Source organism: Serinus canaria, chromosome 3, assembly GCF_022539315.1.
Source record: "Serinus canaria isolate serCan28SL12 chromosome 3, serCan2020, whole genome shotgun sequence".
NCBI classification, from domain to species: domain Eukaryota; kingdom Metazoa; phylum Chordata; class Aves; order Passeriformes; family Fringillidae; genus Serinus; species Serinus canaria.
In genome coordinates this window covers 37,243,746-37,258,432 of record NC_066316.1, presented here as the reverse complement: position 1 = coordinate 37,258,432, position 14,687 = coordinate 37,243,746, and the positions used below count along the sequence as shown (strand labels likewise).

At 36.9% G+C, this 14,687-nt stretch overlaps 1 protein-coding gene across 2 annotated transcripts in view; it reads right to left on the bottom strand.

Moving 5' to 3' along the window:
- AKT3 (AKT serine/threonine kinase 3) overlaps window positions 1–14,687 on the bottom strand; it is a 151,709-nt gene that overhangs the window by 59,943 nt on the left and 77,079 nt on the right. For both annotated transcript variants that reach the window (XM_050972224.1, XM_030236574.2), the window contains exons 3-4: window positions 13,072–13,197; window positions 1,051–1,162 (exon numbers count right to left, since the gene is read on the bottom strand). In XM_050972224.1, the coding sequence (XP_050828181.1) occupies window positions 1,051–1,162; window positions 13,072–13,197 (238 nt within the window). The remainder of the gene's footprint in view (window positions 1–1,050; window positions 1,163–13,071; window positions 13,198–14,687) is intronic.

Genomic DNA, 14,687 nt, shown 5'->3' with positions numbered 1-14,687 from the left:
ACTTGCTATTTTAAGAGGGTTTTTGGTATTCCCCCTCCCTTCAAGACATTTTCACAGGAAAAGAAAATATGATTTATTAAACATATCATATGTTCAAGTCTTTGTCTCTCTCCTCTTAAAACTCAACTTACAGGCTTTTTTGCAAATTTCCCTCAAACAAGGTGCTCAAATCTTAAAAACCCGTGGCTGCACAGAGGGGCAGGCCCAGGTGATGGTTTCTGTGGAGGGACAAGCAGGGCCAGCAGAGCGGCACAGACATACCAGACCCTTGAGCAGGTCACAGCCCCACACCAAGCATGCTACCTGCTGCCTCTTGCTCAGCCAGAAAGGAATATGGGATATTTTGGTGGTATTTACTACTGAATGCAGTGTGAACTACTACTCTGCACAGAAAAAAGACAGGGTGGAGACACAGTACCAAGGTAGAATAAAAAAAACCTCTAAGTGAAACAACCGAAAAAGCAAAGTTGTTGGTTATTTACTTTCAGATCATAGTACTGGTCTCAAAAGGACAGATGTCCACAGTGGTAACATTCGGTGCATTTAATCATAGACAGAGTATGGAAAATTTGAGTGCATTATCCCATATCTCCTACATGCATTAAAAATCTTTTTGGTGCATTAAAAAGTTAATTCTTAAGCATTTGTGAATGTTTACCGAAACAAGAAAAACTAATAAGCCAACATAAAATAAATTATAATAAGCATGCTGCTTTCTGTGCCAAAAGAAAGGAGCACATTAGGAGGAGTAAGACAGCAAGGCTGGAATTATTTCAATCCAGGCTTTAGATGTTCAAAATTTAACACTTCAGAGACATATCATGACATAGTTTTGGCTTATTTGAACACACTCATCCCACCTACTCGCAGGCAACTCTTACTCTAGTTATGAGCTCAGATAATATTTCACAGAAGCTGACTTAAAAATCTTTAACTAACTGCTCAGAATGTCACAGTTCCAAGTGCTGATTGCTGTGCAGGCCCAGCAGAGACTCTGCTGAGGCTTCTGCACAAGGATTGTGAGAAGGAAAACAAGAAGAAAACCCTCACCGTTCCTCTGGAGTGTCTACATGGAACGTCCTCTCTATGACAGTGGTCCACTGAAGACATCTGATAATGAATGTGTTCGGCTTTGGTCGCTCTGTTTTCATTAGCTGACATTCTAGACAAATACATGACATTTTGTCATTGCCTTTTTTATACATTGCCAGTTAATGGGTGAGAAACAAAATCACTTAGATGAAATTCACTCAGCTTATGTATCTCCATTCTGGAAAAACAGAACAGCAATACAACCACAGGTTTGAACAAAAGGTAGTAGGTAACAATAAAGCAGGTGAAGAAAGCTGTCAGAGGAATCGACGGAACTTGTATCATTGTCCACATAAAAGTGCCATCTCCATTTGTTAACTTGGCCTGTGTTATGAGGCTAAGAAGAGTATTAGATCCTGGATTGCTATAGCATGCCAAGGAAACAGCAGTAGCCACTGGCATATTTTTCCATCTGCACCCAGCAGGAGGAAAATGACATTTTCCCTTCAATGGTAACCATGTCACAATTACTGATAGTACTGTCACTTCAGGGTAAGGTTTATTATGAAATAGCCTAAGAAAATTCAGATGTTTAAATCAGTCTGATTATTAAATATAGAACAACCCCACGCACCACCAGTGGGGCTGCCCCAGGAAATCATTTAATTCTCTTTGTGTCCTAGGGCAGAATCAGATCTACCTATGCTATTTCTCGTATTTCTCTACACTCTTTCTAAAATCCAAAAAAAGTACTCATTTCAAAACCCCTGTAAGCTAACTATTCTATCCAATTATAAAGAAATTAACAATTTTTAATGCTGTAAGATTTTTCCTAGGATTTATTGCAGCTCTTCCTATAATTTCAGCATACTGTTTCTTGTCCTTTTGACTTAATTACTTCATCTTTCCAGCAGCCATCCCTTTTAGACCTTTGAACACTGCTTTATCTCCCTTCAGTCTTCTTTAAGTCAGTTCAATTGATGTGTTCCTCACCAGTTGTGCTTTCAGACCCAAGATCTTCCTTGTTCCTTAACTCCAGACATATTACAGACCACCTATTACTCCTTTGTGGCAAGACCACAACACTGGTGATTCAGGCAAAGGTTCGGTGTTGCTGCGTATCGATGCTGCACCAAACATTACAGCTGCAAAACTCTGACAAACTAAAACTCCTTATTCATGCAAATACATTTCAACATTTTTGAGAAGCTAAGGTTACTCTGTCAAAAGTGTTACTCGTTTTCCTGCAGCTACCACAGCGTAGACACAAACCATCACATCTCATGTCTGGAATATTATCACTTGTTCAAAGCTGATCCAGATCAAATGTGTGTGTGTGTGATCTAAAATGATTCATTAGGTTCACAAATCAATCAATAATGATATGGTAAATGAATTCCTGTTCACCTACAATCTGCTGCAACTTCTTTTTGATATAGCTACCACCTACCAGTTGACCCACACCTTTTACTTATGCAGCTTACTATTCTTTCTTCCAGTTAATGTCAACGTTTTGCAGAAGTCATATGACATGTACCACTTAACAAGGCATGCTTTCCTTTCACAAAAATAAATTATTTTGGCTTGACATATTTTCTCTTGACAAATTCAGGATCCTGAAACCTCAACTATCATCTACTGCAATTTTTTAATTTGAAAAAACAAAGATGTGTGGAAGTGGATATGTCTATCAATAGTATTTTTTTTCTGTAGCTTAGCAGAACGTATCAGAAGCTTGATAGACACAGGTATGAGAAACAAAAGGAATGAATATTGTCCTGTGCACGTGTGTATTCCCTGATGAACAAACTTTTATATTCACCATACATCTCTAAATTATTATGTAAGTCAGATTGCTCACTGTCAGGAAGAGAGATGACATTCCATTTAGCAAACATTTCATTAAAAAAGAGAAACAGTAGCTCACCCTCATTGCTTACACATGCTCTGTTAGGTCTTGGATGAAATGAGAACCATCCTCAACATGCAGAAGAAAGATCTACAGCAGGATGGACACAGGAAGAGGGAGTTTACCACAAAAGTTGGAAGGAAAACAAGGCAGACAGAAGCATGATGAACTGGAGCTGCTTAGGGTACCTAACCAGGGTTGTAGCTCAGTGCAATTACTATGAGATCAAAGAAATCCCTGTGCTCAGGGGTATGGTTGAAGTCCACCTACAATCACAGTGACAGTGAAGGGAGGTTGTTAACAGGCTTTTTTTTTTTTAAACTTCCTCAACTGAAGTTCCAAGGAACACGTGGGGCTACTTCCTAGCAGAAGAGACTAGAAGCATTGTCTGCTCTAAGATTATCTCATCTTACTCCTGACAAAACCATCCTCTCATCTTTAATCCTATCACACTTCAATCATGTAGGATGAAATTTTCTTTACTGGGTGTCTGCCTAAAGCTGCACACTGCTGGAAAATGCTGCTTTTGGAGAAGAGACTTAAAACTTGGCAAATCAAGACCTTTGATATCCTTTTAGTATTCCTGTGAAAATGTAAGGCATCTGGCCACACTACATGTGAGAGGGATAGGAGTGCAGTGGGAGGAGGGTAAAAAATTACACTAACAATTACTAAAGCATAAAATCATTGGAAGTCTAGGCACTGAGTATAATCCAGAGACTACAGCTATCTACTGCCTCTCCACATGCTAAACTGAAAGCATTTCACTTATATTCATAATACCTTACCATCTTCTTCAGACAGTATGACAAAGTACCTCACTGAGGCAAAATCCAGCGTAGAAAGATGGCATACAGCAAGTTATTTACAGGAGAGCTGTTATGAACAAAGGACTAGGGAATAAAGGGAGGAAAGTGGTAATAGGACAGGAAAAGACTATATGAGAAAAAAAAGTATGGGGATAGCTAGAATATAGCCAAACTAGAGTACCTAGTTTAGAGGAAGGAAGGTGAAAAAAGCTGTCAGAGAGAAATATGTGCTGACTGTGTTAGGACAGTCTGAAGGAAAAAGGGTTTGCAGAGACAAATCTGCAGAAAAATCTGTACCAATCAAGAAGCACATCCTCTCCAATGCCTGTGATGGAACTAAAGATTTTGAATTCCACCATTTATTTTCTCTTTGCCAATATATACAAATATGCATGCATTTAAATTGCATTATTTAAGTTTTCCAACTAATAGAATTACATCTGCTTATGTCCAAATGCTATGTATAATATGGTCTTTACCTATACATGTATAAAATATAATATGCATAGTATCATATATGTCATATATAGTATATAGGATATATTATATATTATATAATAGACATGTAGTGTATATATCATATACTATAAAAGTATAATAAATATATACATTGGTATGTACTTTAGGTAAATCTGTATCTAATATACTACTTGTATTACATTTTTCAGTCAACCCTCAAAGTGATTATGCACATTTTAACAAGAACAAAATATTTATTAATATTATAAATAATAATAAAACATTATTACAAAAAAAATATTCTGACTTTTCATTACAGATTATTAATTAAATCAATGAAAGTTACTAAAAAGCCTTAAGAATTGAAAATGGTACTGAAAACAAAAAAAACCTCCAGACAAATAACCCCCCAAAATGCCATTTCACTATCACTGGAGGAAATTATTGGAAAATAAAATTTAACAAAACTTAATTAGGTCTGGTAATATTCCATTACAAGTGGCTAAAGATTTGATTTCCTCATAGAAGGTTAAAATTGAATACATTCATATCCATCCCTTATGAAGCAAAAAGGGTTTCAGAGAGAAGTGGAGGACCAGTGTATTCCCAAAAGAGGTGTACTACCCTTTCTTCTCAAGTAGGTAAAAATACCTTCAGTCTGCTGATATTTAGCATCCCCACATGTTTCATGTGCTGCTGTATACACATGTAAGGGCTGAACAGTATTCCTGCCCTGACTGCAACATGAATAAGAACTTGTCTGTGAATATCTTTCACCTACTACTAGGGGAAAGAAATCTATTAAGATGAATAAGTGCTGTAATACACAGTTACTGCTAATTACCAAAATATTTTTCTACTAATTAGCAGAAAAACCATAGTAGTTTGAGACTGAGTGAATAGTTTGGAAAATACAAAAGCACAGAAGAAGAAAGAGTGAAACTGGCTACTGAGCGCTGGCTCCGAATGCTCGAGTGATAGTTGGGTCATTACCAAGAGTTGAGAACATTCTACCATAATGTCTTCAGGTTTGCTACTATACATAAACATATGTAATTAAAGGACTGAATCTCAACTCAAAACAGTTGGAAGTCTAAATTATCATTCAAAAAGATGAGTAAGCCAGTAAACAGACAGACTCAACTTTGTGTTCTTGTATGCTAGCCATCTACAACTTGGAATTACACATTTTATTCCTAAAGCTTTCTGTCTTCCTGGGATGAAACATCGGTCATGAGAACTTTTCCTTTAATATTAGAGGGGAGGAAATACCTTGGGGGAGAACACTTGTTCAAAGCAGCAAAATACAAAAACAGTAACAGGGAATGACAACTCTGTTCCAACAAGTGCATGGCACTCCTTTGGCCATTTTTGGATGTATACCGAAAATGGAAAAAAAAATTGAAACAGTAAAAAGAAATGCAATGGATGTTTCTCAGTTATTGAAATTATCCTTTTAAAAAACAAAACAAAGTCAGGTACATACCAGAGGTTAACTTTTGTCTTCATATCAACAACCAACCTGACAATTCTAAAATGCTAGACTATCTTTTTCAAATAACTGCTACTGTCTAAATTAAGTAGTTATGCTAGTTAAACTCTCCTGAGCAACTCTAACTACAAACTGTATTTCAAAATGTTCTGTTTACTTTACACCATTCTGAACCACAGATGACAAAGTTTGCTTGAAGCTGTAATTACTCTGCAAAGCTGGGAAGCCAATTAGAGGGCCTGAAACCTGCCAGTTCCAAAAAAAAAAAAAAAAAGCACAGATCATCTGTTCAGATTTTATTAAAAAGTTTAAAGTTTGAATTCTATAACTTTAACTGTATAATCACCAGCATTCTTTTCCTAAATGCAGTAATGCAGTCATTTGGCATTTTAAAAAAGTAGAACACTAATATCATTTTATTATTTCATATATGAAAGGTTTCAACTTCAGCAGAATGTGTTGATATGGCTAGACAGGAATACTAAACATTCAAGCAGCCATAAAAAATTGTACTAAAAAATGAACAGAAGGTTGCATATCTGAGAAATTATTTCTAATACAGACAATACAGACTGAGTTTTAGCACAGAGGATAACTTCCCATGACTATCAAATTATATTTAAAAAAATAGTATCAAGCCACTGCTTGCATTATTTATAATGTTTGCACTTTTTAACATACAGGGAGAGTGCTGTCTTTACACAGATCTGTATCTCTCTATGTATCTATATATTCACATAATAATTTAACCTTGATTTCTTATTTTTCTCTTGTTTTTTTCCTTTACAAGATAAACAATTTTATCCCAACCTTTGCCTATTTTATTTTGCTAATCTAATTTTTTTTTCTCATATCAAAATCTAATGAACACACTCCTTACAAATACCTTTTCCTGTTGTTGCTACTCTGCACTCCAAATCCACACTTCTCTGATGATCTTTTTTGTTTGACAAATAGTAGACAATTAGCAGATCTAATAGATCATTTTCATAACACAGAGGCAGATACACAGATTTTTGCTCATAGACACAGGAAAATCCATTAATTTTACATGTAGGAACAAACATACGTGTGTACCCATACATACACCCTTAGCTTGGTCCCCTTTTGATTCTCCCACTTGTTCACCCACTCCCTAAGGGAAATCTGCTTCTCTGACGCTTTCCAAAAGGCTTTGTTCCTTCTTACTACATTTTATTTAGGGGGAGTATCACCCTAAAGTTAAATTTGGTCACACAGAGATTCATGTGAACAATTTAATATATCTTCTTTTATCCAAACAAATACAGGCTTACCCTAAAAATGCTATTCCCAAAACTGTTCATAATAGATTGTTCTTGTCCATTGTTCACTTGACCACATCCCTCTCTTTTGGGCATTTCCCATTTCTTGCCCAGCTCTATCACATCAAATATAGGTAGCTGTTCAACATTGTCCCCACAGCCTACTCTCATCCTTGTTATCATTTTTTATTCCGTATCAAAATGCCACCCATCCCTTTACTGTTACAATTTCATCATCAGTTCTCTAAAGAATTTCTAATTTCTCTCTGTTTGTCATACTAGTTCTCTTTAAAAACCTCCTAAAAACTCTCCTTCACCATGCCTTTAAAAACAGGAGGGAGGAAAGGAGGGAGGAGGAAAAGAAGGGAGATGAGAGTAAAAATCTAACCTTGACAATGGATTAGTTGTTGATGTGCTGAGACCACTGCCTGTACTACAGGCTAATACTGTCTCATAGTTTTCTCATACTCCCCCCATCTGTTTGCATCCATCTGCTGTCACTTGTTTTATATTTGGAATTTTAGTATTTTGGAGCAGGGACTGACTTTTTGTTCTGTATGGGTAAAAATCCCACTTCTGTGGGGCTTGGCTCATGGCAAGTACTTATATGTGCTTTGATAATATAACAAAAATATGACAAAAAAAACCCCCCGTAATTAGATTCCTTGAAGATGCAAAAGATTAAACTTTGTGCAGTTCATCATGCTGCAAAGTCTTTTATTTCCAATACTTCAAAAAGAACCAAAGTAGCATCTATGTCTTCATGCCACTACAACCAGTTTGTCACTTGTCCCTTCATGCAAAGAGGGAGAATGGAAATAGAAGATTTCTGCATGGGTTTTGCCTGGGCTTTACTTTGTTTTAATGGAAGACAGTAAAATTATTTGTCCTTCTCTGTCTTTTATGCAAACACCCCCGTTTTATTTAAGCAGCTGGGTGTATCACACTGGCAAAAAAACTTTCAGGTCTGGCTACAAACTTCTAAGTCAAAGGACAAGATACCAGCTATACCACTTAGAAAGCATTCATAAAGCAATTTTAAAGCCTCCCAAACATTTCTCCATCCAACAGGGATGGAAACATTTCCTATACACAAGATTTAGTTTGAATTTCCAGAGATGTATTTGCAAGTGCAGTATATACCATGTACACTGACTTTTTCTCTCAACAAGTGTTTTCAGTATTGAATGAAGATTACTTATTCTATTCTACTATTATTACTTTGGAATCAAACTCACATTGTAATTATAAGCACAGTTATATCTTATCTCTGGGTTCATGTAATCCAGTATGGTAACAAATTTTTTTAAATGGACTTAATTCTCATTGAAAAGTTATTTCTGGAGTTGCACACAAGGTCGTGTCTAATGCTGAAGTATTTTGAAACATTAATTAATCTCACTTAAAACAGACATACATATTTTCCTACCCATTTTCTACCCATATATATTTTCCTACCCATTTCTTTAAAAAATGTCTTCAGAATTCTTTAAATCCTAACATTATTCCCCCGAAACCTTTCAATTTTCCTGTTTTGAAGATTTTTAGATCCTAAAAATAATAAAATCTTGTCTCTGGCCCACTGAAAAGTTAAGACTAGGAAAAAGCAGCACAGATTCTCCATTTAGAATAGCCAAGGTTCTTGATAATCACTTCCACAGAGAAAATAAAAATAAAATAAAGTTTATAAAAGGTTACCTTTTCATGGTAATAATAAATAATAAACTGCTTTTTATTTTAAGGATAATAAAAAAGGGTAGCTGTACCAGAGTGCTTAGAAAGCATTATCTTTCAAGACAGGAAAAAAGTTCCAGGTGACATCATTTTTGGCCAAGGTTCAAAGGATACTGTGAAGGGATACAGCTCTTCCCAATTATTCCCCATGTAAAGATCAAAATGAAGGCAGAAGGCCAATTCTTAGAGACACTTCATCCCAAATGTGCTGTGTGATTACCTACACACTCACTGCCCATGGGAGACGGTGGGGTTTTTTAAATCAGTGAAGTCACCAATGTTCCTCAACTAGAACTGAAGTAGAATTCTTCCCCATTCTGCTTTCCCAAATGATGATGACAATCAAAGACCAAAGTGGTTCACATAAAGCAGCGTTTATTCCACTTACACAGCAGTGGGCCAGTTGAAAACAGCATTATGAGGCCATGTTGGATTTTTTTGAGGGGTGGGAGGGCATTGAGGAAATACATCCTGTTACCCAGAGTATTAGTTCTGTTCACATAGGAGCATAATGGCATTTTAAAAGACAGGACTTTTTTATCAGGCCTTTGCCTGTACAGAGAAGTCATACCAACTGAATCCAAAATTATTTTTAAACTGGTTCTGACTGCATAAATGCCTAAGCAAAAGCAATTTAAATTAACATATTTTATTTTGCAGTTGAAGTGGGCTAGGAATGCACACCCACTCAGTTACCATGACTCAGTCAATCAAGAGTATCTGTACAAGCTACAGCAGTTTGATTACTTGCAATTGCTCCTCTCTACCTGAAAAGAGCTGAACTGATTTTGAACCAGACAATTCCAGTAAGCTCACACCTCTGAATTTACCCCTGCAAACCAGCATCACCCGGGTTTAAGTTTTCACAATGAACTTCCCACCCATGTAATTACACCGCCTTCATTTATCTCCAAGTGCACGGTAAGATACCAGGCAGAGCTCTGTGTGAGTCTCAGTGTCAAGGCATGAGCATGAAGGAACTAACAGCCTGCTTCAAATACACAGCTCTCACAACTCCCATTTAAAAGAAGGTGGTTTTGTTAGGTATAAAATAAGCTGGCTCCACAGGAGAGGAGCCAGTGATTCCTACACACTACTCAGTATCACCAAATCTGGCTGATTTGTTCACCCTGCCACCTTGCAACAGCTCCAAGATGCAGTGCAGGGTGCCCATGGCTGCCTTCCCTGTGCACCCAAAGTTGGGAGAGTAGTAGCCACAGGCAGATGAAGTCCATTCAGGACACCTAAGGCCAGCCTGTGTCCTTCCCCAGGGCTCAGCTCCACACAGCCCCACTCTGTCATACCCTTCACTCAACTGTTTCATCTTCAGGGCTCCAAGGAAGAGAGATCCCTCATCTCCATGACAGGCCCACATGGTTCCCCTGTGTTTTGGGTGGCTGGCAATGGACTGAAGCACATGTGTGCTGCCTCAGTCTCTCCCTCTCCAAGTAATGAGTCCATTTGTTTACACACACACTTCCAAATGCCTTTCCCTTACATTTCCTCCCAGAACACCCCAAGGAAAAGGCCTCTGAACACCTCACTCTATGACAAAACATTCCCCAATGAGAAAGGCTCTATTAGCAAACACATATTGATCACTGGAAGCACTTTTAGCAGTCTGCAAAATAACTTCATTCTCTCCAGCCTTCTCCTCATTCCCAATGGAGTTCACAGATGACAAAAGACCAAAGAAAGAGAAATGCTCAAGTGTGGAACTTTAAAGTTATCTTGGAAGGAATCAGGGAGACACACTAGGGGAAATGATACTATGCCTAGGAAAGAGTTTTACTTTTGCAAGGTAAAGCTGATGTCACAGGTGTGGAAGGCAGGGGACACTGGTGGGAAAGCATCTGCACGATGGAAGTAACTGGCTTGACAGAGCTGCTTAAGAAAGTTTTAAACTACACAACAAGAATCATACAAAGTAGAACTGCAGAACAAAGTAGAACTGAATGTTTAACTCCAACAGTACTATGAAAATAATACCACAGCCTTGGCCTTTTCTGCTTAAATAACAAATTGCAAGCAAGAGCCAAAGATGTCTATCATTTGGAGAGCAAAAAGTAGACTGAGACCACACTCTCACTTTACAGATAGCTACAAAGATTACATGAAGATAGGACTGTAAAGACATATCTTTAAGTCCCTGCCAACCTAATCAAGATGGTATTAACAGTGATCTCACACTCCATCTGCCTGGCTAGTAATTTATGAAAAACGTACTTCACTATTACAGGAAAAATATGCTGCGCTGCTTGTGGCCACAAACCTACTGCAGCAGCTCAGGAACTCTTGGATCAGAGGCCATGAGACCAGTTCTTGACATTTACCAGGTACTTCCCATGAGATGTGATCCATTCATACAGCAATTTTGTTTGTTTATTTGCCCTACTGATGATCTCATCTTCAGACAGATAAAATAGATGATAAAAAACTTACAGTCCCTTGCAATTTAGAGTGTAATACCATCCTGGTTTGCTTTTCATCCTGTGAATTCTACACAGGCACTCCACTTAATTTCATGAGATTCTTTTGATGAGTGTTACATCTCCCTATTCTTGCACTGATCAGCCAACATTTCTGATAAAATTACGCCTTTTCCTGTCAGAAAAACAGAAAAAGTCATGCTTAACAAAACTGGATTTTTTTCAATTAATATTGCATGCTTTAGCTTACACAGCCTAAAAATCAGACCTATGAGACTTGATAGCTGCAGAAAGGATTTTTTTTTTTTGGTTGGGGGGGTGGTGGGGGTGGTGATGGTGTCATTTTGGAAAACAATGTGAAATCTTTCAATTTCCATCAAGGCAAAGTTCAGGGACAGCATTCTAATATCAGAATTACATAACAGAACCTCTGGGAACCAAAAAAACCTCAACCAAAACCAGTACCAACACACTGGTAATTATGCTATAATAACTGCTAATTATGTATTTCTTTGCTTAGCAGAACTACCATTTGGATCACCCTTCTAGCTCCTGCAGCAAGGGAAGACAGAATATGCAATGAAGAACATGGTAAAGCAGGACAAAAAAGCCCACTGTATTTCTAGAAATTGTCTTTCTGCTGCAAACCAGGGACCAAATATCTAGAAAAATATTACCTGCTAAAAAAGAGTAGTTAGAATATGCAGAGCAATAACTAAGGAAAGAATAATGGCCTATGATTTAGTCAATTCCTACTCATATGAACAACTTTAAGACATCACTGCTTTTATGCTGAATACCAACAAGGAAAAACAAGCCTCTAATGCTATTAGATGGTTTGCACAATCACTATCATTTTCTATTGCAATCAGAATATGCAAAGTTTTCCTCTTCTAGTTATGAGATGAGACATGGGCCTGGAGCACAAGATTATTTTCTTACCAACTAAAATACACAAATTACTTTGTATACAGAAATTACTTTGTATAACAAAGGCTGAGTCAGTCTCAAGTACAATTTTATCAAGAAAATAGGAAAATTCAGTCTCAATAGCACTTGTTCCATCTTCAGCAGTGAAGAGGAAGGGAACTTGTTCCCTAAGTACAAATGCTCCTGTGGTGGCTCCTATACTCCTCCATAAAACTAAACAATGCCACTTTTTGTATTGCAGTACACTTAGGACAATTTTGAAAGAAATTGGGTAAATTCTCTACTGTTCCTCTGAAAGTTTCTAGCTGTGATATTTGCAACTCAGAGAAATTTTTTCCCCTTTAATTTTTCTCCTCAAATACTTTTATTTCTGCTCAGAAACACTCACTCTGACTGATCAAAATCCCTACAAATTTGTCTTCTAGAAACATTCTTGGAAAACATGCAATCTTCACTTTATCTAACAGATACACACTTTGTGGCTTTGTTAATATATGCAAATTGTCTGATTGCTTGAAATTACTCATTAACCAGGCTGGAGAGCTGATTACCTGATTATCCAAGAGAAAAATAACTTAGCATGATTTTGTGTCATTTGAAAGTCTAGGTAATTTTCTAATTAATTTGAGTTTTCAAGTGAATTCAGAGATACTAATGAAAAACAGAGAAGAGGTCAGTGATCTAAATAAAGGTAAACTTTCCAGGAATTTTCTTCTTAAAGCCATCATTTGTCAAATGTCATTGTTATTTAGAGGCACTTCAGACACATACACAAAAAATGAGAATTTAGACATCTAAAAAACATTTTAAATGGTTCTTCCATGCTACTGTAAATACATCTTGTAGAGCTGGATGTAAGATTAGCTGTGCATTAGTATGGCACATGGCACTAAACTTGCAGTGTTACCAATAAATACTGAATTATACACGAAGCAATATGTAGCAGATAATCTGTCAATATGCTGAGAGAATAATAAATACTGGAAATACATACTTGCCACTGAAAAGTTGTTGAGTGGATATGGCAGATCCACATCCTGGGGCTTCTCCTTATAGCCTATGAAAGAGCCATCTGTCTTTAGCAGGAAGTATCTTGGCCGCCAGTTTTTTATATATTCTCCTAAAGGAGAAGGAAAAAAAGTTCATTAACACTGCAGAAAAAAAACAAACTTGAATATTAAAAAACATATCATATTATCAACATCAAACATTAATTATACCAAAAACTTTTCAGATGTTTTGAATTTACAGAGAAAACCTTAACTCTGTCCAAAAGAAGGGAAAATTGAATTACAATGGTAAGCCTGGATTCTACAACAATGCCTCTGGAATAAGAAGCTGCAAGTATGGAATACTAATGTTGTATAATTCTGAATTTATTCACACTATACTTTTCAAATATCCTGCATGCTCACACCATAAATCATTAAATTTTTTTTTCAGGGAAAAAAACAAACTCTACAGCTTGATTTTTAATGACCAAATGAAATCTAAACTGCTACAAGGTAGAACACTTACCCTGCTGAGCCAAACCAAAAGTCATTCATTTTCTCAAAACATACACTAAGCAAATACAAGGAAATTGAGGATAATGGAAAAACCTACACAAAATATACTTTAAAAATATAACTGAAAGCAAAAGGAATAAACAAGAAAAAGTAGAAGCCAATTACCTTCTAAGAGGTAAGTCCACCAACAAACCTACCATGCCATCTTTCCCCTATCCCAGCCCGAGCAAAAGATTCTGAATTCTGAATCTATGAGGAATTTATGATCAGAAATATACAGAACACACAACTCCTTCATTAATCCCACTTATTTACTATTAAGGGTAAAAATTTTCCTTAATACTATTATGCTTTACAATGTCACACCATAATTTCACTTTTGGAGTACAATTACCCAGTTCAGTACAGGTTTGTTTAGATTTGCCCAACTTCCTTCATCTTTGATTTCTATAAACTCTACAGAGTAAATAATGACTACTACTAAAGCTTTATATAAAGTCACTTTTATCATTACACATGTGAATATTTTCAGAAAAAAAAGTGTATTAACAATTCAGAATTTCCAACAAGGAACCTAGGACTTCTCACCATTTGTGAGATGCTCAGAACGAACCATCCTGGGGTCGGCACTGCTCCTGGGCTAAGCCCCAGCCTGGCAGTGCCCTTTACCACCTCAGCACCTTGTTAGCCATAGCTACACAGCTTTTAGGCCATTCAAAAGTCAGGAAGAAGTTTATATCCATCTAACATGGAGGTTACTTCATTAAAGGGTAATCTAAAAATTCATTCATTGCACCTTCACCTTTCCATCACAGCAATCAACTAATTGTCACTGAAGTTCAACATGGGAATTGCTGACATGGCCTTGATGAACTTGAGCACAGCTTGTAAAGATTTTGACAATACCCATGGCTTAGCAAATCCAACTGCAGCCACTCACATGCCCAATTTTTGTGTATTTAAGCAGAGAAGGTGAGTATGGAATATAGGGTGGAGAAGAGAAAAGAATAATTAACACTGGGCTACTCAGGCTGGCTTATGTAGCAAAACTCTTCCTATTTAGTCCCACTCCTAGGCAGCAGGGTACTTGCTGGACTTTGCT